This window comes from Melampsora larici-populina (genome assembly GCF_000204055.1).
Source record: "Melampsora larici-populina 98AG31 unplaced genomic scaffold MELLAscaffold_22, whole genome shotgun sequence".
NCBI lineage: Eukaryota > Fungi > Basidiomycota > Pucciniomycetes > Pucciniales > Melampsoraceae > Melampsora > Melampsora laricis-populina.
The window spans coordinates 340,694-363,864 of NW_006768786.1; the positions used below are offsets into that span (position 1 = coordinate 340,694).

The 23,171-nt window shown below is 41.2% G+C and overlaps 2 protein-coding genes across 2 annotated transcripts; both read left to right on the plus strand.

Annotated features, from left to right (window-relative positions):
• Positions 1-10,703: 10,703 nt before the first annotated feature.
• MELLADRAFT_87631 (uncharacterized protein) lies at positions 10,704-12,325 on the plus strand (the record flags this gene model as incomplete). Its single annotated transcript, XM_007410750.1, has 8 exons — positions 10,704-10,809; positions 10,869-11,097; positions 11,189-11,324; positions 11,423-11,465; positions 11,569-11,723; positions 11,794-11,943; positions 12,022-12,144; positions 12,242-12,325. 8 exons carry the CDS (start codon positions 10,704-10,706, stop codon positions 12,323-12,325), a joined length of 1,026 nt encoding a protein of 341 aa, XP_007410812.1.
• Positions 12,326-19,122: 6,797 nt separating this feature from the next.
• MELLADRAFT_63784 (uncharacterized protein) lies at positions 19,123-19,942 on the plus strand (the record flags this gene model as incomplete). Its single annotated transcript, XM_007410751.1, has 4 exons — positions 19,123-19,167; positions 19,244-19,459; positions 19,536-19,700; positions 19,784-19,942. 4 exons carry the CDS (start codon positions 19,123-19,125, stop codon positions 19,940-19,942), a joined length of 585 nt encoding a protein of 194 aa, XP_007410813.1.
• Positions 19,943-23,171: the final 3,229 nt, after the last annotated feature.

A 23,171-nucleotide genomic window follows, 5' to 3' on the forward strand; every position in this document is an offset into this window, starting at 1 on the left:
TAGTTACAAAAACATAATGTAAATAATACAAATATATGCTCATATTAATTTTATGTTGTTTAAGAAATATCATTTTTTGTTTGAATTATATTCTGGTGAGTCACTGTCTTTTGGCTATATATAAGTCTTAGTGAGGCTTTTTAATCGAAGCAGACTCCGGGGTCAGACAAATCGGTCATGAGTGAAATCTTTTTTTTGATCATTTGGTTTAAGGAGATGTGTTGAAGACATTTGATTTTTGATTATGACCTCAGTCTAAAACAAAGAAATTAAAACAATAGTCAATTGGAAACCAGAAATAGGATTGAAATAAGTCATAATCTCTCAACTCTGGATTGAATTAAATCCAGAGTAAAGATCATCCCATGAAATTAAGCATTATTTGACCATCAACAAGATCACATGGAGGTATTTGAGACAATTTAGAAAGCACAGATCAGAATTAATTGTATATAGTTTGACACTAGTGTTGTAGACATATAAGTAATAGAGTTTTTGTAAATAGTGTTGTAGACATATAAGTACAGCGACTAAAGGATTTGATGGCATCTTTCACTCAAAAGTATCACCGAGGGACCTAGTCCAAAACGGTTTAATCTTGAAAAAAACCTTTTTTTCCATATCTGTCTCCGTTGGTACCGTGAGTGAGCTGTCACCACAGCCTCTCTACATGTACTGACGTGGACTTTCGATGGAAGGGCACTTTTGACGTGCGCTGTCAAAAGAAACACGAGCAACGGCCGGGTAAGTACATCTTGTCTTCCCTTTCCCCTTTTCCCTTTTCCCCTTTCCCTCTTATTCTCCTCCCGTCCATTACCATCTTTTCAATACCTCGACATCCCTCTTTTGCCTCTCTCATCATCATTCTTGTTTGTCCAAACCATCATTATTCCATTTATCGTGGTTAGTTTTTCGTTTTCTCATGATTCATGGCTCGGTTAACACTTCCTCACTTGCCTTCCTCACCTGTTCCCAGATGCCTATCCACAGCCCCGAGGTCAAGATGCTCGTGGTGCGCATGGTGATTCGAGGGATGCGGTTTCGTGAGATTGTTGAATCACTCGGCATTCAACTCGCGCTCACCTCGGTCCGGCGTTGGTACCATCTCTACCGGACGACTCGAGCAATTGTGACCAATCCGATGGATCATATGGAACCAGGCCCTCCACCCGTGTTAGGACCAGCTGAACACCAGTTCATCATGGAATCGCTTGAAGTGGACCCAACCCTCTATCTAGATGAGCTCCAAACGAAAATTACCGACACCTTTGGGATCCACGTCTCAACCATGACTCTTTCAAAGGAGCTACGAAATAGGCTGGCCTGGTCCAGGAAAAAGGCCCGTACGGTCCATCCCAATCAATCCATGGCTGCACGAGGAGCCTACATACAATCAGTTCATGACATTGACCCTAGATGTCTAGTATTCACTGGTACGTTTTTTTTCTTTCAATTTGTAAATTTCATTATATGTTTATGTATTCAGGATGTTTTCATCTTTCAGACGAAAGTGCAATTACCAAGCGTCGGTTGTTTCGAGATTACGCGCGTGCACCCGTTGGTCAAAGGTCCAGCCGCCTGCAGAGGCCCACCAATGCTACTCGATGGTCCGTATTGCCCGCCATTTCTTTAGATGGAGTGATTGCTTGTAAGATCCAGGCGGGTGGGTATGCACGGATTGACTTCGAAGACTTCCTTGAACATGATCTTGTAAGTCATATGTTTTTTGTATGCTTTCATGATACTGACATGGATGTCTTATTTGTAGTTACCGGCAATGAATCCCTGGCCGGCTCGTAATAGCGTATTGGTGATGGATAATGCACCGATCCACCACAACGGTCGGGTGGCAGAACTTTGTGAGGCACGAGGTGTTAGACTAGTTTACCTGCCAGCTTACAGCCCGGATCTGAACCCAATTGAAAAAGGTTTTTCGATTTTGAAGGCCCGATTGAGAAGGTCCCAAGTTCTTCAAAATGCTTTGAACCAAAACGAAGAAATGGCCGCGATTTTTGAAAGTTGTATGATACTTTTCAATGAGGCGCTTTCGGAAGCGCTTTTCCGAGGTTGCGGCTATTTGTAGCGTTCATTTGTTTCATGATCTAGCCATCAAATTGCTCGATGTTGTGGGCATGGTAGTTTTTTTTAATCTTTGTCCCTTTGTTTGGTTTTGAATATTTCTCTGCAATGCAATATCAAAGATGTATGCTTGAGTCATATGCTTTTGACTCAAGGTGAGGTTTGGTGCTTGAGGTAATGGATGTACGTGATTGAGCACCTACGGATCATGATCATGATCCTGTTTGCTCAACAATGAGTTTGATCAAGCTCTTAGGAATTGAGCTTGACAAGTTGGATGCGTTCAATACGACTCAGGATCATGACCCACAAATTGATCATGATTATGACATTAGTCATATTCATGACTTCAATATGACTAAGGTTTCTTGACTTTAGATTCTCTAAAATCTATCCTTTAGAATCTATAAAATACGAATAAGTTTTTATTTCTTTTCTTTCAATGTTAAAGGTCAGTCTTTAGCAAACGTGGACCCACATTTGTGACCTTGGTTAGGCTTCAAGAGAGTCACTAGGGAAACTGGTTTTGAAGTCCAATATCGGACATGGCACAAAACACCCATTTGGTGGAACATCATAGCGAGACTAATATATCAGGATAACTTGCATTTTTGGAAAGTTTCTTGGGGAGATAACATGAGAAGTACCTTCTGTGTATCGGACTTTAGGAATGATAACAACTTTTTTTGGATTTTTTGGATGAGAACAAGCAGATAACAAGACTTCGGCATAACAAGAACAAGATAAGCACAATCACTGCCTTTCTGTGAATAGGACTTTATCAAAGATAACAAGACTTTGGGATAGCAAGATAAGCACGAGGTAAGCAGACTTTGGGATAACTAGATAAGCACGATAACTTCCTTTCAGTGTATAGGACTTTGGCGAAGTTAACAAATTCTTGTGGTTTTTTTGACCGAATAAAACAGGAGACAGAAAATTGGATAGCAAGATAACAACACAACTTTGACTTTAGAGGATTACATACTTAACATGTATGATTCTTCGATTTAGGTATTCATCAGGCAGCTGAAATGATTAATAGACGCAGGAGAAGTCGGATGATCAGTGATCAATAACTGAAAGAAGTGGAAGTCATGAAGGGCGCACTCACCTTGTCTTTTGGTGATTCGCATGTAACGAGCTTCAGCAGCTGCAAGCAGACGGCCTGCAACACTGCGGTTAACACCTCGAAAAACCAAAGTCCCCTCAGTCATCTGAAGGGACGGGATGAGATCGGTCCATGACTCTACCCCAGCTTCAGCTAAGCCCATGCGGGTATTCAAATCTTCAGGGGGAATACCAGTAGTGTAAAGGAAATTCTCCAATGCCGCTTCGTGAGAAGCAATCACCGAGGTACCAATACCGTCGGAAATATCTGAAGAGTCATCACCGTTATCTAACTCAATCACGTTTCCTGTAGAGCGACCAGTAACTAAATGAATCGTTTTCATCATGAGCACAACCTTAGGAATAAGAAAGAGCAGACAGTGAAAAAACTACGAAATCTTACCATATTGGGTTTTGGGCAGATTAGGCTTGCCTTCCAAAATGGGCAACTCTAAGCTGGACGTGCTAATCTCAGCTTTGAGCTTTGCATTCCTGGCCGAGGGATCTACATGCAGAGGTATAAGAGAAAGACAGAGATACAAGGAGACTTGTCAGATGGAAGCTAGTTATATAGATCATAAGAGGCGCTACTCACGGTTCTCCTTGTTACCAAAATAACTCTTACCGGCATCATGCTCGCTTTCCGTTTCGGAAATTACACGGTCGTCTGAGGAGATGACCAGGCAGACGCCCGAACCACCGGCAGGAGTAGGGCTGGTTCTTTCTTTGGCATCCTTGCCAAAGAAAGAACGAGTTGATCTAGCAGCCCGACGAGCACCAATACGCATTTGAACGCGGTCACGCACAGCCATAGCGCGATGAAATACTCGAGATTTCTCCATTTCCGCACGATACTCTTTCGTATCAGGCGCCATATGGATCGTGGCCAATTTGGCCTCCTAAATATGAGATTGAAGCGGTCAGTTTAACATCCACAAGGAATGTGTAATATGGAACAACAGGCAACTCACGATAGCTTTGGCCCACTCGAAGGCACATCGCAGGGTGAACCGGTATTGAAAGTTTGGGTCCCAGGGTGCTACCAAAATAACACCATCGCCACTGTTGGAAACCTCGCCGTGCTGACGATAAATGGCCGCAGTGGTCTCGTGCAACTTGACCAACTTTTGGGACGCCTGTGACCACCAAGGGTTAGTTTGACCCAAAATTTACGTAACTGGAGTGTAAAGGAAAAACTTACTTCTAAGCGGGCATTCACCACTTCAAGATCTTGATTGCCATTGCCCGAAGCTGGGCCTGCAGCTGTGGCAATTAGCTGCTTCGCTGCATTGACCTGTAGGAAAATGATTGACATTGCCATTAGTAAACTAACCACATAAATGTGATTAAACACACAAAAGGGAAAACATAAAGACGAGAGAAACATGAAGAAGGACAATAAGAAAAACTTATTAACTCACTTTGGCGTTCTTTTGAGCCTTCAAAGTCTCATCCTCGTGAAGGATCATCACAGAACCTCTTTTTTTCTTCGACTTTTCTAGCAACTCAACAAAACCGAACCAGCCTCGACTTCCATCCAGAACAACCTTGGTGCGACCGACAACACCTTTCCAAATGATGGAAGGTGCGATATCGCTGGTTAAGAGAAGCTGCTCCATTAGCGGGGCATGGACATCACATAACTTCGCACATAGTTTCTTCATGTCATTCAAAGACTTGCCAAACAGGCAAGCCTTGAACTCAATGGGTTCACCATTGTTGAAAGTCTTGGAATCCACAAGAGGGGTCTTGGTAGTCGCAGAGGCACGTCTGCCATTGGTGACCTTCGATGGGATAGGCTCGACCGCAGGTGGACCGTTGTGAGCGTGGAGTTTAAAGACAACCCCGATAATCACTTCGTGCTTTTTGTCGAAAGCGATCCTGGCATCGGTGCCCTCGCGGAACAACGGGCCATTGATGAAGGTGACAGGCGCATCGGGTCCATCAAATATGGATGACGGACGTTCAAACACTGACAAATGAAATGCTCAGTGTCTATATGCTTCTACCTGCGTACAAGCTCAAAATAGATAAAGTAACATAGTATCACTTACACGAGTTGACATGGCCAGATAAGACCTGGCTGCCGTTGGAGGTGTTTGGTGATTGAGCAGATTCAGACATTTCTGATAAAAAAAAACAAAAGTGATACTCGGTCAGATGACTGAGAGCAAGATTATCACTAGAAATTGAAGCACAAGGACTGACTTTTATAAGGCTAGATGGGTTTTTGACTAATCAAACTAAGGAAAAAAAACGATCAAAGACCCAAAGGAAAAACAAACATCAGACTTGGGTTTCAACTTATAGAGAAGAGATAAAGGTCAAGAAAGAGCTGACTAGACGAGTTAGAAAGGGATTGATGATTTGGTAAGTAATTTGTATGTTTTTGAATAACCAATTTGGGAAGTGGCTTGTTTTGAGATGGAGACTGAGACCAAGGGGCGCCTTTATAGGTTTCAAACTGGTGGCAAGCTTGATTGGCGTTGGAAATGCCAATTTGGTTCCAACTGAGTTTAGTGCTAGATTTGGCAATCGAAGAAAGATGACGTGGTAGAATCCAATACCAAAGCCTTTCGAGGCCACAGCTGAACCACCAGATTTTGAAAGGTACAATATGATGTGTTGGTTTCCGACCGAGAGAATAGCCACTGAAAGCAATAGAAGTCGAAGAAACGTGTCGTGGCCGATATCGGAAATTGACGGCTAGATGGAAGCCAAAGGTGAACCACAGGTTTGTGAAAGGAAAGATTGGAAATCGATTGATGTTGAAAAAGGTAATGATTTGAAATGAAATGTATCGATGGAATTGAAGGGATATATATTGAAATTCTTCTTCATGGCCTTCAATCGAAACAAATTACGAAAATGGTCGTCATCGATTTCATGTTCGATTCAAGATGAAGCTTTTGAATGGCAAGAAGGGATGCCACAAAAAGATGAATATGATTTGATGGTTAGCTAGCCCTCGAAGTCTAATAAGTATGATTGTGGAGCGGATGAACTGCAAGCTGACCTTTCCTGATGGTATAAAACCCTTCCTTGTGTGATATGATAACGACAAATAAAGTTCAAGCCAAACAAGGCCCAATATCAGGCAACTGAAGAAGCCGTCGTTTCGTTCTGAGACTGGTGGTGTTGCAAGATACAAGTTTCGTGCAAACGCCGGCTGCACCACCGGTTGCTGACTGGTGGCAAAGGCTGGTGAACGGTGGTGAAGATGGAAATCGAAAGGTGAGGTGGATTGAGAACAAGGGGCAGAGAAAGGTGTGGGAAGAAAAGCGGCTGGAGATTTACATAACGGTTGAATACAACTTGATTATGAAGTCCGACCCTGAAGTGGTCAGGAAAGGGTCCGGTCCATGGATTGACAGCCATGCCGGAGCCGGTTTCTTTCTAGAATCTGTCAGGCATGAGCCAAGACAGAGACGGTTTAGACAGCTTTAGACATATTGAACTACAAGGTTGGACGTCCAAAAACTTAAGATTTCAAGTTTTGGACAATAGAGTAAAATCCGGGTGCGACACAAAGAGGCCAAAAACTGCCATGAAATCCTTTAGTCGCTGTAATAGAGTTTTTGTAAATTTTTGACCTACATATGAACAAAGATATGTACAAAACTCTTATTAAACTACTTTCTTATCCATATAAATTGAATTTCATAATGATTTCTGTCATATGATGCTTCTCAGACTCTAGCATCTTCAAAGCTCAAAGATCAATGTTAGATCTAGCTTTTCATTTACAATTACAGCTCATAATATCACAGGCAAGTTCTAAGGTGAAAAATGTGGACAATGTTATCGATCTTGTTTTATATTTATATGGAAACGACTCGGGCCACACTCATCTTTGCTACGGCCACACTTCACGTGACTTGGCTACACATACTACATACATGTATTTACTAGCCTTCAAATTCACATTCCAGATCAATGATTCAGGGAGAACCAACACAGCCATTACCACCACCACCATCTCTAAAACATTAATTGGACATACGGTGAACGCTTGACATGATTATTTCATGGAAGCTGAAATGCTTGAATAACAATTACAAACTCTTGAAGAATCTAATCCGGAAGTTCATCAGCGTAATAATGCTGGATTATGCTCACAATCGCCATCGACTTAAATTGCAGGAGTCTGCAAATCGACCCCAAGCTTGATTTTTACTGTTTACCAACTACTTACTCAAGATATGAACTTGTGTTTCACTATGTAAGCTTAACAAAGCCCCTCACAAGCGCGTTCGCCGCGCCCTCAAAGAGGCCTCCGTGAACATGTGCAATTAAAAACAATCATATGATCACTTTGATCCAGTCTAAATCTTTAAAGTCTTCTATTCCTGAGAAATCCTTGGGTGATGTGAAAAACTCAGCAAACTAATTGGTGGTCTTGACTAAGCGTTTGATTCCCTGCCTCACTCCCATACCATCCAACTCAAATTGACTTTCCAATAACCTTCCTCAAGGTCTCTTGTTACCTACTGTCTCGCATCACGGAAACAATTCATTGTAACCAACTCGATATACAATGCATTGAGCGATCATGATCAAACCTGATCAAACATGACTGTTCAACGATTACATTTAAATCATCCCTTTTCCACCTCACTCTTCCCGCTCGTTTCCCAATCCTTTGATTATCAAAGAAAAAAATATGCACAGTTACATGTAGTGTGGTTAATACTAAAATTCTAATACGGAATACTTGTATGTATGTGTAGCCAAGTCACGTGAAGTGTGGCCGTAGCAAAGATGAGTGTGGCCCGAGTCGTTTCCTATTTATATTGATGTGTTTTGAAGATAAACTTTTGCTTACAGTGAAAAAATTCTCTTTTTGATCTTGTTTTTTTAGTAGCTTGATAACTCATTGAAGGTTAGTGAATTATACATTCTTGATCTGTGAATATAGGAGCAGGTGTGAACAAATTTTTTGATGTCATTTGATGACCTTGCATATTTTTTTTGTAATTCTGTTATGATTTTGTCGCAGTCATTGGTAGTCTCTGGCCTGCCAGTGACTACATATTAGCTGGGGGCTGTGTGTGTAGGTAAACATATGTGATGTGAAATGGATGTACAGGCCAGTTCTGATGTGCAGCAAATTGGCAATGGTTGACATGATCCTGAGACCTGCAAAAGTTGTGGTTGGAGCAAAGGTCCCAGTGTACTCAATATCTTCTCTTTGGTTGCAACCTTTTGCTACTATTCTGGCTTTAAACTTGGTTAGATTACTTTTTCATTAGGTTTCTTGTAAGCAAAAACCTACTTGAGATTGATCAGCACTAAATTTGACGGCTTATCAACTACCCGCCAGACACCCATTTTTGCCATCATTCCCATTTCTGCATCACATGCTTCTGTCTATCTACTTGTTTCTTTTGATTTCATTTCTTCAGTTTATGACCCAGTGGCTTTGGTATTTTGATATATTCATTTACATCTATTTCATGCTTTGCTGCTACATATTGCTTGTCAATCACAATTTCTTTGGTAAATTTGCCAAGTTTCAATGCATAGTATGTGCTTTAAGTTTCATTTGTTTGCGAGATCTTGATTCATGAGCTTGTTTAATGATTTCAATGATGTAAAACTAGTCTTTGTATGTGATGGTTCTTTGTTATTTTTGATGTTGTCTTCATACAGAAATTTTGCTATGGCTGATGCAATGAGTGTTTTTGATGCTGGCCCTTAAAATAACCAACCTTTTTCACATGTGACACACTCAGCCAATGTTCATCTTTGTCCTCTATCTTCCAGTTTTCCTGGTGATATTTGATTTGTATTGAACATGAACAGTTGATCCAGAAGTTTGTATGATGTCAAGTTGTGGGTTTTTCCTGTGGAGAAGTTTGTATGGTGTTATGGAGTCCATTGCATAATTATGGTTGTGCCATAAGCTTGATAATTCTGCAGGCACTTGCAGTGCACAAATGGAAGAAGGAAATTTACTACAATTATTCTATGGTTTTCTATGTTTATTGGTAAACTAATGTCTGTTCTTGTGAACTGAATGTATAACTTTGCCTGACTTTAATTCAATTTGATAATTGTTCTTCTCATCCATTGATATTTTTGCACCCTGTTTGCCCCTGGTTAAACAATAGTTGTGGTCACTTTCAGACAGTAATAAACATTCTTGATTGTTGCTGTTTCACCTTCTTCAGTCACCATTGGAAGTCTGGCTTTACCCACAATCATGGCATCAGAGTCATTAGCCGCTGTGTGAACAGTAATGGGTTTTGCAAGGGGTTGGAAGTCAGTGAGCAGGGAATGGTTGTTGCTTATAGCATCCATTGCTCCACCATCAAGCAAGTACTCAGTTGGGATATTGATTTCAACCTCTGGTAAGCCAAGACCTCCAGAATTCATTGATATTGCCAGTACATGCATTGCTTGAACTTTCTACCTCAGTTGAATTAACCTTTGTAGCTGGCATTTTGTATTTTTGAGGATATAATACATTGATACTGTAGGTCAAATGATTGTTGAGTTTCCTCCAATCATGATAATGAGTTCCAATTCTACCACTCTTTCTGTTGACAATACACCAATGAAGTTGGATCCATCTTTAGTAAGTTTTGTGAATTTAATATTTTCCGAAAGACTTTTCGTGGCTTGAGTTAAAGATGTGACCACAACACCTTTTTGCATTGTTTAAAGTACTTTTTGAGCCGTAAGGCTATCAAACACAGCATATATGGTCCAGCACTGGTAAAACCCCTCCAGCTGGGTAGGGGACAGGTAGCTGTTGACTATTTCATCTAGTATACGTGTGTAAAAAGGGGAAGACATGAAGAAGGGCAGTGAAGTATGGTGTGAGAATGATTTTGAGGTTCGGTGCAATTGTGTAGAGGGGGTTCTCCTGAGACGCTTGTCCATCCTAGGTGTTTTTTCCTCCTTGAAGCCTGGTTGTCGATGTCGCGCTCGAAGGCGGCTCGTGCCTGTGAGTGATTGTTGCATACGAAAAGAAAATGGTCAACGGATTCGACCCCCGAAGTCACCAATCGACGCTAAAACACATTTTGTATGGTAACTCGAAACCCAAATCTCAGAATTTTGAGAGTAAAGGATCGAGTTCTGTTTTGCCGAGGTTCGCATTGCGCAATGATGGATGAAATTTGAAAGCGTGTCGAGATGAACCGCTGATACATAATTTCCGCAATCGATCTTACTTAAGTCTCACTCTTACACTCATTCGAATGGCAGCACGTAAACCCAAAATGATGATGACTCATATAATATGGTATAAAGTGGCATGAAGTTCCCCTATATGTTCCTTTCAAGGTTCTTTGCTTGGCTCAGTTCATCCTAACGTCGAGCGCTTGTTTCTCAACATCTTGCTTCGCGGACGTCAATACAATACCTCAATTTGACTAAAACTAGATTATCATATTGTTTTAGGACCCTTCAGCTTGGACAGACAAAAATTATCATCAGTTTCGGTTGGACTAACATTTGTTGCACTCCCTCCTTGCTGGACGCGTTGACTCCTATTCTTAGACGATATGATCCAACCATATGGAATCCTTGCGCTCGCCGTCTTTCTGATTTGGTACAATCGTTTGAGCGCGGTGTCAGGCGGAACTATAAACTTGAAATTTGAAGGTCTTTGTAAGTGATCTTCAAACTCCAAACTCATTGATGTAAAACTGATTTGATTTGGTGACCAGATCCAGAAAATGGAGCCAGTCTTCCAAGTACTGGGATGATGTACTACAGTGCGGTTTATAAAGCAACTGTGGTGAAATATGATCCAAAAAGGCAAAATTTCAAAGAAATCACTATTCCTTCTGTTACTGGTCAGCCCAACACCCACGTCTCGGGTATTGAAGCCGACAGATCAAGTCCTTTAATTTGGGCTATTGTGAATGCTGCTTCCGCTTTTGATACAAATGGAGCGTAAGCATACATCTTGCATATTAATTCAAATCTCGCTTGGTTTTTGGGAATTCTTTATTGATGTTTAATGTCTACGATACTTTGGGGTTAGTCAAATTTCAGGTCCAGCTGGACTTGTTGGGATCGACACAAACGATAAAATTGTTTTCAATGTCGATTTGAACCCTGCTCTTCAAGAGGTCCAGCGTGTGAACGGTGGTATAGAAGCAGGTGGGGCACAAGATGCGGTATGTCGAGTTCCTTTGCTTTCACTGTCTCTCCCGTGATGTTTGTTTGCAAAAAGCGTAATGTTTATCATATTGTGCCTTATGGATTTCCTGTCTAGACAACTGATCACGAGGGAAATGTATACATAAGCATTAGTTTTGGTAAGCAGTTTATTTTCAATTTGTCTTTGAAAGACAAAAAAGAATTATAGGATGTTTCCATTATATATCGTTAGAACCTGAATCATTTTGTCTTTTATTTCAGGTCAAACCATCCTGAAATTTGATCCAAAGACTCAAAAAACTTCAATTTTTTACATGAAAATGCAACCCAAACCAAAGACCATGGGCATAACTGGTATTGAATTAGTCAACTCCAATACTTTAATTGTTTGGAATAATGAAAATGGAAAATTAGAAGTAAATTTTGAGATTATTCTAGTAAATTATCTACTCGTCAATTCACTAATTCAATTTGATCTCAATCTAGTCTTTTGATATTCATTCACCTAAAGTTGAGCCTTTCATCCCAAAAGGTGATTATTTACCCAAAACAACGATCGCAGACGGAGTGTTTATTCCTAGCTTTAGTAAAGGGACTTGTTTACTTCTTAATAATTGTGCACTAAACCAAGTAGAAGTAAGTGAAAATGATTTATGTCTCACAGGCATACAGACTCTAGAAATGAACCTTCTCGCGTTTTTCTTGTTGTCTTAGGTCTTAAAATCACATGACAATTGGAAAACCGTCACTCATGCAGGCTCGATCCCCACTAAGAAATTCAGTGGAATTTCAGTTTTCACGTATGAGATTGACTCACGAATATATTTTGGTACAGCAGTAAGTTTTTGATCTAATTTAATCAAATCTTTGTTGTTCTTTTATATGATCCAGGTCTTGATCAAACCTCTTTTTGGTTTTGTTTTTCGAAAAAAAGTACTTCACCGATCCCAAACCTCGTAATCGGAATCTCTTCCCTCAAGGTGATATAACTCATGCAGTTACAAAAGCCTGCACTTAGCATAAGAGTTGCAAATTCATCAAATCTATTTAAATTGGACATTATATCTCCATTGTCTCTGCTCAGTTTTTATTGAAGTTTATCATTCAAGCATCATTCTATTGAGAACCGTATTTTCTCTTCATAGCACTAGTAACCATCCAGCCTGTCCGCTTTGAGCTTTTCCTTCTATTTGTTTCTTTTTGTTCTATGTTTCTTATTTCGTTTTAACTAATCCCAAAGCGGTGAATGAGAGTCACAATTACTTCATGTATCGCAAACCTATGTCTAGAGAAACTTACCGTATAAAAGATGTGCTTCATGATTGTTGTTCCGTTTTCCTCACTCAATCATTGTCTCATCTTTCTCGCACACCTTTCTACAGGTGCCTACTTTCTCTTATCTCACTCCCTAGTGATCCTGGCTTTATAGTGCCCATACTCACTAAGTGTCGTGATTCTTCAGGTTTGCATTATTGTCTACTTCACTACTTTGATGTTCGTTGCTTATAATAAATTACTCAATCATTGTCTCATCTTTCTCGCGCACCTTTCTACAGGTGCCTACTCTCTCTTATCTCACTCTCTAGTGATCCTGGCTTTATAGTGCCCATACTCACTAAGTGTTGTGATTCTTCAGGTGCCTACTTTCTCTTATCTCACTCTCTAGTGATCCTGGCTTTATAGTGCCCATACTCACTAAGTGTCGTGATTCTTCAGACATCTGCCCCTGCCTATTTTATTAGGTTATGAGCCCAGCCAGCACATCTTAAACAGATTCAGCGCTACCACTTTATATGAGTGATAATCAAGTCCTCGACAATCAAACTCTCGACGACTCTACTGCACCATCGACATCTTCAGCACAATCTCCAGTTCGCTCCAACTTTCCAGCCCCAATTCTCAATATGTCCAATCTCAACTCGGCTTCCGAAGCCAAGGACATTGCTCCTCTGGAGCATGACTGGCAAAGGTGGTCTCCACTGATGCTTGCTCATTTTATGGAATGGGATCTCGATGCCATTGTTGATGGCACCAAAGCTGCACCTGCAGACGACGCAACTGATGAGGTAAAACTTGCTTATCTCAAACGACAAAAGAAGGCTGCCGGTTTCATTTCTCGCAAACTAAGCCCTGAAAACCGAGCCCTTGTTATCAACTCGACTAACATCAAAGATCCCAAAGCTATCTGGGATGCTTTGGTTAAGCTCTACGCCTCCACTAAAGCTCGTAACCGAGCTCGTATCTTGCGTAAATTTCTTAATCTCAAATGTGCAGATAACTCTCTTGAAATTTTTCTCATTGAATACTGACGCATCACTCATGAAATGACGGAGGTTTTGTTTAAAATCGATGATGATATTCTCGCCCACATGCTTCTCTCTAAACTTTCTCCTCGCTATCATTCCACTCGAGATTTATTATCGCACACTGCTGAGACTTCAGATACCCTTCTCTCTCTCGATCAAGTTTTTGAGCATCTACAACAACTTGTGCTTGATAATCAACCCGGTGCTGCTTCTACTCCTAGTCCTGCTGCCCTAATCGCCGAGCGTCGTTCTACTCCTACCTATGAGCGCTGCTTAAATGGTAGTCATAATCCTTTAACTGCTCATTCTGAAGAAAAATGTTATCAATTGCATCCCGAGTTAAAACCTTCTCGAAACAATCGAAACTCTTCTCGTGGTTCAGCGAATGCTACGATAAGTGGTACGGTCCTCGCTACCTACGTCTTCAATGCTACCCTTACCGGCAAACCTGTTCTTGACTCAGGCGCTTCTCAATCCATGTTTAGCCTACAATCTAGCTTTGTTAGTTATCGACCTTGCCACGCCACCATCAATGTCGCCAACGGTCAACAAATCAACGCCGTTGGAATTGGAACCGTCTCCGGAACTCATGACGGTAAAACCATTTCCATTACCGACTGTCTTCACGTTCCCCAGCTTCAAACAAATCTCGTCAGCATGGTTGCTCTTGTCAGAAAAGGTTGCACATTCATATTTACTCCGAGCGCTAGTTTCAACGTTATTCTTGATTCTAATGTGGTACTTACTGGAGATACCAAAAGTGGAGTTATGGAGATTAATCTGAACTTAGGCAAGTCACCGCTGCATTCTCTCGCCACGACCAACTTCACTAACTCAGTCACTCTTCACAGACGCCTAGGTCATCCCGGTCCTATCCCTTTTGAAAAAGCTTTTCCCGGTTTAAAATTCTCTGATCCTTGTGAATCTTGTGTACTTTCCAAACATCACCGTCTCCCTTTTAAAGGTCATCTTCCCACAGCCTGTGATCGCTTATCTGTGTTACATAGTGATTTGAGTGGCTTAATTTCTCCTGTTTCTCTTGGCGGCGGAAAATATTACTTTAAAATCACGGATCAATTCTCAAATTTCAAATTTGTCTATATTCTAAAATCTAAATGTCAAACTTTTTCATCTTTTGTTCAATTCAAAGCCCTTATTGAAAATCAAACCAATTTGAAGATCAAAACCATGATCAATGACAACGGAGGAGAGTACACTTCAAATCAGTTCACTGAGTTTCTTAAGAATGAAGGCATTAAGATGGATTTTACCGCACCTTATACACCTCAACAAAACTCCATTTCCGAAAGAGGTAATAGAACCACCTCTGAAAGAGCTCGAGCATTACTTAAACAAGCCAGTCTTCCTCTACTTTTCTGGGCTGAAGCTGTATCTACCACTGTCTATCTCAAAAACTTAACTCCTATTGCTAGAGATAACTTTGTCACACCTTATGAAACTTGGTTTGGTAAACCTCCTTCTTACTCCCATCTTCGCGTATTTGGTTGCTTGGCCTATGTGCATGTGGGCAAGGAACGAAGAGCTAGTAAGTTTTCTGACGTGGCAAAGAAGGGTGTTCTTTTAGGGTATCAAGGGTCTATGCATAATTATCGTGTATGGCTTCTTGATGAGCAACGAGTAGTCTACAGTCATGATGTGGTCTTTAACGAAGAAGTTTTCCCTTTTGCCGATCCAATCGTACGAGCTCATTTTGATAGTAGATTCGACTCAGGCTTACACTCAACTTTAGAAGAAGACGACGAGTTCAGTCAGGCTGAAGAACCTCTTATTCCCTCACCTATTCATTCACTCAGCTACGATGAAGATCTTTCCCCAGCGGTTGATGAAGGTTTAACTAATTCTATTTCTCAAAACCACACTCCGGAGCCACCTGAACAACCTCTTCGTGACCCAACTCCTGAACCACCTGACACTCCGCCTCGCACACCAACACCTGATCCACCATCCAGAGAACCCACTCCTCCGCTTGAGCGACTTGAACCTACTGGTTCTACTAACCGACCATCCTTCCAGATGATACCAGCCACTATTCCAGCACCCAAAGCCATTTCGAGTGCCATTGACATGTCCAACATCATCACTCACAAACGGAGAGCAAACGTCGCTCGAAGTCAACCGTCTGAACCCCAATCCTACCGACAAGCCATGTCTTGACCTGATTCCAAAGCCTGGGAAATCGCCATCCAAAAGGAACTCTCGGCACTCATCGAGATGGGTGTATTCACCAAAATGGAACTACCTGCCGGTGCCCATGCTCTTGGAACGACTTGGGCCTTCCGATTGAAGACTAATGAAGACAACGTCATTATCAAACACAAAGCTCGTTTATGCGCTCAAGGCTTCTCGCAAATACCTGGTCTAGATTATAATGAAACCTATGCCCCAACGGGACGAGCCTCAAGTATGCGACTTGCACTTAGTGTTTGTGGAACTGAGGATCTTGAGATCCAACTCATGGATGCTGTTGGTGCTTTTCTCAACGGAATTCCGGAAGAAGTACTTTACGTCAAAATACCGCAAGGCTACACTCCGAAGATGACTGGTAAGAACATTGTGCTGCTTCTGAATCGGACTTTATATGGTTTGAAGCAATCGCCTCGGTGCTGGTACATCATGGTTAAGGATTTCTTTGCAACTATCAATTTCATTCCTTCGCAGTCCGACCCTTGTTTGTTTATCTCGTCCGACCCATCTTGGAGATGTTTTGTTCATCTGCATGTAGATGACATGCTCGTCATGGGAGTCAATACTCAACGCTTTTCTGATCTTATTCAAACTCGCTTCAAGATGGAAGATATGGGCGAATGCTCTTTCTATCTCGGCATGCGTATGGAGCGTGATCGACTGGCCAAAACTGTAACACTCACTCAAGACAAATACATACTGAACATGCTTGAGGAGTATGGCATGTCTGATTGCCATCCTGTGTCGACTACGATGATCCCTGGCTCCTACTTAACACCTGCCTCTGATTCCGACCATCAAGAATTTCTCAATTCAGGACTGAACTACAACCGAGCGGTAGGCCTTCTGAACTATCTAGTCTTATGCACCCAACCTGATCTGGCTTTCACAGCTGGTCAGTTGGCTCAACATTTGAAGAAACCTGGCCCTAATCATTGGGCAGCTTTTAAACGTGTACTTCGTTACTTGCAAGGTACTTATAATGATGGTCTGGTATTAGGTGGTGGTCCGATTGAACTCAAAGTTTTCGCTGACTCAGATTACGCTGGATGTCCAACTACTCGTCGGTCAACCACTGGATTCATTGCTCATGTAGGGGGTGGCTGCGTTAGTTGGCAATCTCGCAAGCAAGCTTCGGTATCAACTTCATCAACTGAGGCCGAGTATCGTGCAGCTTATGAGGCTGCTCAAGAAGCGATATTTTTAAGAAGGGTACTCAGTGATCTTGGATGTCCTCAATCAGCAAGCACACCTCTTTTATGCGACAATCAAATTTCTTTAGCCTTACAGAAAAATCCTCTATTCAAAGATCGATCAAAACACTTTGCTGTGCATCTGCATTGGATTAGAGAAAAAGTACATGATGGAACCATTTTACCTACTTACGTGTCAACTAAGGAGATGCTAGCTGATGTTTGCACCAAGTCACTTCACAAGCCTCAACATCAATATATTCTCAGCTTATTTAGAACTTAGGATGCTTACTATTGAGGGGGGGTATTGAGAACCGTATTTTCTCTTCATAGCACTAGTAACCATCCAGCCTGTCCGCTTTGAGCTTTTCCTTCTATTTGTTTCTTTTTGTTCTATGTTTCTTATTTCGTTTTAACTAATCCCAAAGCGGTGAATGAGAGTCACAATTACAGCCGTTGTGAGAACTATTGGTAAGTTTTGAGGTGATGGGTGTCGCCGAGTTTTAACTAGAGTTTAATCTTTGGTCCAAAACTCAGTTTTTTTTGATCTCACAGGCCTAAACCTTGTTTTGGCTCCTGCAATATGCCTGTATCTCACGGTACTCATGGTCAAAAAGGAGTTTTTTTTAGTTTTTGCCAGTTTTGGATTAAATCTCGACACAACACAAAATAAAAAAAAGTTACCGTTAGTTCTCACAACGGCTGTACTTCATGTATCGCAAACCTATGTCTAGAGAAACTTACCGTATAAAAGATGTGCTTCATGATTGTTGTTCCGTTTTCCTCACTCAATCATTGTCTCATCTTTCTCGCGCACCTTTCTACAGGTGCCTACTTTCTCTTATCTCACTCTCTAGTGATCCTGGCTTTATAGTGCCCATACTCACTAAGTGTCGTGATTCTTCAGGTGCCTACTTTCTCTTATCTCACTCTCTAGTGATCCTTATAATAAATTACTCAATCATTGTCTCATCTTTCTCGCGCACCTTTCTACAGGTGCCTACTTTCTCTTATCTCACTCTCTAGTGATCCTGGCTTTATAGTGCCCATACTCACTAAGTGTCGTGATTCTTCAGGTGCCTACTTTCTCTTATCTCACTCTCTAGTGATCCTGGCTTTATAGTGCCCATACTCACTAAGTGTCGTGATTCTTCAGACATCTGCCCCTGCCTATTTTATTACATTCATTGGTCTTATGAGTCCAAATCCAGTGCAAATCTTTGTTGTATCATGTTTCAACTCATTTTGTCCTTTAGTTATTTAAATCCCTTCAATGCATAGGCACTTACAGTACTCAAAGCTACACATGTACATGGATATAGTTTTCTTATTTGATTTCTTGTTTTTTCTTGTGGGGAAAAAAGTATATTTGGCCGGTCCCAGAACATATAGCTTTGAAGACCCCCACATAATTTCTATTGGAATCTCTGACTTACCTCATGCCTTGTGTTGGACATTGACACTCGAGATGAGATCGTAGAAGATGGTTGATGACTTGGTCGCTGTGTACATAGATTGTAGTAAAGGGCAGGAACGATCAGTGCAGACGAGGAGCTCACAGCATCAAAAAGTGGAATGAGATATGTATGCACTGTGCAGTGACTTACATGACGATCCTCTTCTCGGCCCACCTTTCAAATGTCTGTCATCACCAGTACCATGATCAACTTTATACCTCAATGACCGGTATATCGGAGGGCACCAGCCACCAAAAAAACACTAGCCCTTTACATGATTTTGCCTGAGTCGAGAGTTCATCACAGCACATCGAGGTAGAAGACTGATCAGATCGCTGTGTCGAAGGTGTAAGATCCTTAGGAAAATCTCAAGCGACAGTATTGAAAGGAGAGACCTTCCTGGATGTATAGAAAAAACCTTCAGGATGGATGGTCGATGATGTGGTGGAAAAAAACATTCATGGATGATATAAAATGAGCCACATTCATCCACCAAAATGTTCGCCTCCATCCTCTATCCATCAGCTCGCTTGAATCCAAACAATTCATCATCCCACCTTCTTGATCCAGCTCACTTAAATCCAAAAAATCGTCATCCTTCACCACCTTCTTGATTAATCGGTTAACAGAGTTTTAACACTTTCATAAATCAAAATGAAATTATTTGCCTTCGTGTTTGCATCAGTCGTCTTGTCGTTTGTGAGTAGCTTCAGCAATTGCTTTTTGTGACTTGAATTTCCAAATCACTCAAAGCTGATCACTTCATTTCGTTCAGGTCTCTGGTAATCCTACCTCAATTCCAGACTATAAGACTGTCGATTTGGTCTGGAAGGGAGAAGTGGTTCCAGGAGGTGAAATTTACACTTTCCATGGGACTGTAGAGTCAATCTATGAGGAAATCATCGCCATAAATCCTAACTATGCGCAAGAGAAATTTGAGAAGAAGGAAGATAACTATGATTCACAACACGAACTTCAAAAGAGAGACAATGTAAGCCTTCTAGAAGACCCTCTTTCTGAGGATGAAGATATCGACTGATTGAAACCAAAACAACTTCTCAATGTAGATTATTTGTGACCCAGCCGGTGATATGGCTACTTACAGGGATCTCAAAAGTGTTATAAGTCGGCTGAAAGGGATGGGTAACGCTCAATGCACCGCTGCAGCCGGTCCGGCAGTTTGCACTCGCTTAGGTTGCAATTACGGATCTTATGTGACATTTTGTAACGATGTGAGCTAGTTTTTTTCTCAAGGATGTTACAAACAATTGATCCAGTTTCTGAATCGTTTCTTTTTGACCTCGTTGATATCTAGAATAGTAACTCGATCACAAGAAACTGTGGTGAACTTGGGGATATGGCACAAAGAATAGTAGACTCGTGTATAGCTAGGAACTCTGCGGTGGTCAAGGGACAATATTTCAACTCTGCTTTTAAATTCAATGCTCTCGTCAAAGGTGGTGGTGCATGTTGAGGTTTCCTTGGGTGATTGTGTTATGATGCTTCACCTCTCTATCTTGTATATCAAACTGCTACAAACTTGTAAAGTTCTTCACACATCCAATCCATGTAGTCTTCTGGATATGTGTTTTTGTCTGTTCATTTCCTTTTTTAGTTGTGACTTTCTCTGGTTATCTGGCTCTTGCAAGAAGAAACCCATCCTTATCGGGTATGGTTAGCCACCATTTGTGTCGTAGCTGATCCACAGGGACATACCAGTTTCAAAAGCTGGTCCATGTAACTCTTTTCGCGCTTTTGCCCAGGATAGCCGAGTGCCATGTGTTCAAGACCTTTAGAACTCCACATTGCTCTGTAATTCAAAAAGCTTTTGTTACTGGCGAACATGGTTCATGAGCTGTTGCGATTTGTGACCTGTAATATATTTCAAAAAAAACTTATGACGACAGTTGCCCCCAAGACTGTCTGGAGTCAAAGCATTAAGTGGAATCGATCTAAATTTATCAACCCGTCATCTTTTGGTACAATTTTCTATGATAGGGATACTCTGAAATCATTTTGATGAGAGTTTTCTTAGACTTAAGAAGTCACTCTGATTGGGAACTTTTGAGAAAGCTTTTACATAATTTGACTTCATCATGGTTGTTGTAGAAAAACAAATGGTGTGCACTTGGTCTTGATTTCTCTTCAGCTCCCATGCCTCAAAGCACTTGATTCTTTGAGGATTCACAAATGTTACTGACTTCCTTGGCTTTGCCAATCATTCAATACCACCACTCTGCTATCCCTAGGGGCTGCATGAGACGTGCTCTGTGAAACCAATGAATGAAAATCAACCACAAGCCCGGTTAGCTCAGTCGGTACCCATTTTTTGAAGGGCTTTCACACCATTGGATGCAATCAAATTGTTGGGGTTGTAGCGCCTGACTGCCTATAAAGGAGACTGATCTTTGACTTTTCATAAAGAGTAATTTTTTTATGTATAAATGTATCACTAGCCAGATTAGGGGCAGGCACCGCACTGCCATATGAAATCAATTGTCACTCAATGTTATGCTCATGGCAATTCAAATTGTGACTCATCTATCAAGAATCTCACATAGGGACACACCAAGGGACTGGTTGTATACATCACGCAAGTGATAAACAGCCCCACAACCTTTTATTCCCATGCAAATTAACAGCTTTGACACAAGCAAACTATACACTGCTACTAAGCTTCACATATCATACCAACCTGCTTCCCATCACTCAAGGCATTAACCAATGCTAAACACCAAAGTAAAAAGTAACCATATCAAAAAAATTCCTATCCATTTGTACAACTGCCATATAAATACCCCTGAGCTTCCCTTATTCATAAGCCTTGCCTCCAATCTTGTTTACATCTACCTACCCAGATGCCAGGTGATTTAATGATGATTAGCACAAATCAAACTGTAAAACACCATGTAATGATGCACTAAACATTACAAGCATACACTTCAACTATAAACATATACCACAATATTCAATTAGACACATAAACTCAAGACTTAACAAATTGTTACATCTCATTTTCATTCAAAGTGTGCATTGTACTGACTGCTTAGAGCACCCACTATGGTGGGAGTGTTTTATTGTAAATTTTGTGTTCCTGAGCGGAAAGTTTGATCATGTGTGTTTTACCAAAGTTGGTGACCACATGAAATCCGCTATGGGATGATTTATTGTCTGCTTTCCCTAGTTCCTACAATATATCAAGTTGTAGGCTTGCATAGATCTGAACACGTCGGGCACAAGATTTGACACGGTTGTACAGACCACAGGTCTAAAACAGGTCCATAGTGGACCTGTCTGTCTTTTAGCGTTAAACTGATGCGAAATCACGTGAACACAACCATAGTGGATGCTCTTAGGGAATTGAGAACTGATATCATTTTGATATCCTTTGGATTCAGGCAATTCAATATTAGTTCCTTGGGTTCTAGAGAAATCAAGTCCACTACGTGGCATCTGAACCCACATTCCCTCGGTGAGAACTTCACTTCAAGTGAGGACCACATGTCCTTTACATGCCAACCACTGTATGCCACTGCCCAACAGTTCCAAAAATGGTAAAACAAAAACAGCTGAACCACATATCTGATGCGGTTGGATTGTGTATGAACAAAGTTTCCATGGATCACTTTTCCTTCACTTTGCCCAATCCACTAGGGGATTGACATACTTGTGCAAAATATGGGTCCCGTGATAAGGTGATTGGACACCCAATGAGTTTCTGCTGTTCTCCCATAGTTCCCCAAGGACTGCAACATATGCACCCTCAACATGTACCATGGCATGAGACTGCAATTTAGGATTGATCATGTGAATGCAGGTATCTCAAATCTTCATCCATGTTGCCAATATTACTGATCCTGCTGAGTGGAGAGGTCAACTGGCAAGCTCAGATAGTGAAGTATAGAGGTGGTTTTGAAGATCATGATGAACCATTGCTCAAAGATGTAGATTCTGAATGGATGTGTACCCCATCCAGTTTTGTGGTTTCAATGGACTGAATAAGAGTGTATCAATCACAGCTGTAAAACCTCCCAGTGTTGCTCTAATTAATATAACTAACAATGATTCAGAATGAATGAGAAAGATCAGATTAGTTTGATGGAAGTTAACTGATATTCAACTTTGAAAGACAAGACTTACGTTGGTTGAGGTTCAGTTTGAGATTGATATTGAGGAGTAGATTGAGTTTGCTTTGAAGGAGAAGAAGATTGCTGAAGTAAATTAATTGTTGATTTTGATTTTTTTTGTTTGAAGAAGCTTTAAAGGGGATGTGGTGTTATGAGCACTTTACCATATGCTTATATGTAGACATACTTGTACTGTGTTCATCTCTACACCACCAACATATTTACCTCAGATTGAAAAATCCGAGGTATCCTTGGATGCCAAACCTTGGACAGCAGCTTCCCAAGGTTTTGATCTGAGGCAATTCTCAGTGCAAAAGAATACCTTGGATGGAAGCCTTGGACAGGGTCTGTCCAAGGATTTACCTCTGATGATGCCTGGGATATCTTGACCCAAGGCATCTATGTTGGCAGTGCTAGTTAGTAGTCTGGAGGATTAGATTCTTCTATTCCTCACGTAGCAATCTATTTACCATCCTGGAGGACCCTTACGCTCACATCTTGCATCTCCATGCCTAGAGAGTCCTATCAGAGCCAAATTTCAGCATATGCTACCGGTGGAGATCTGATGATCCTGGG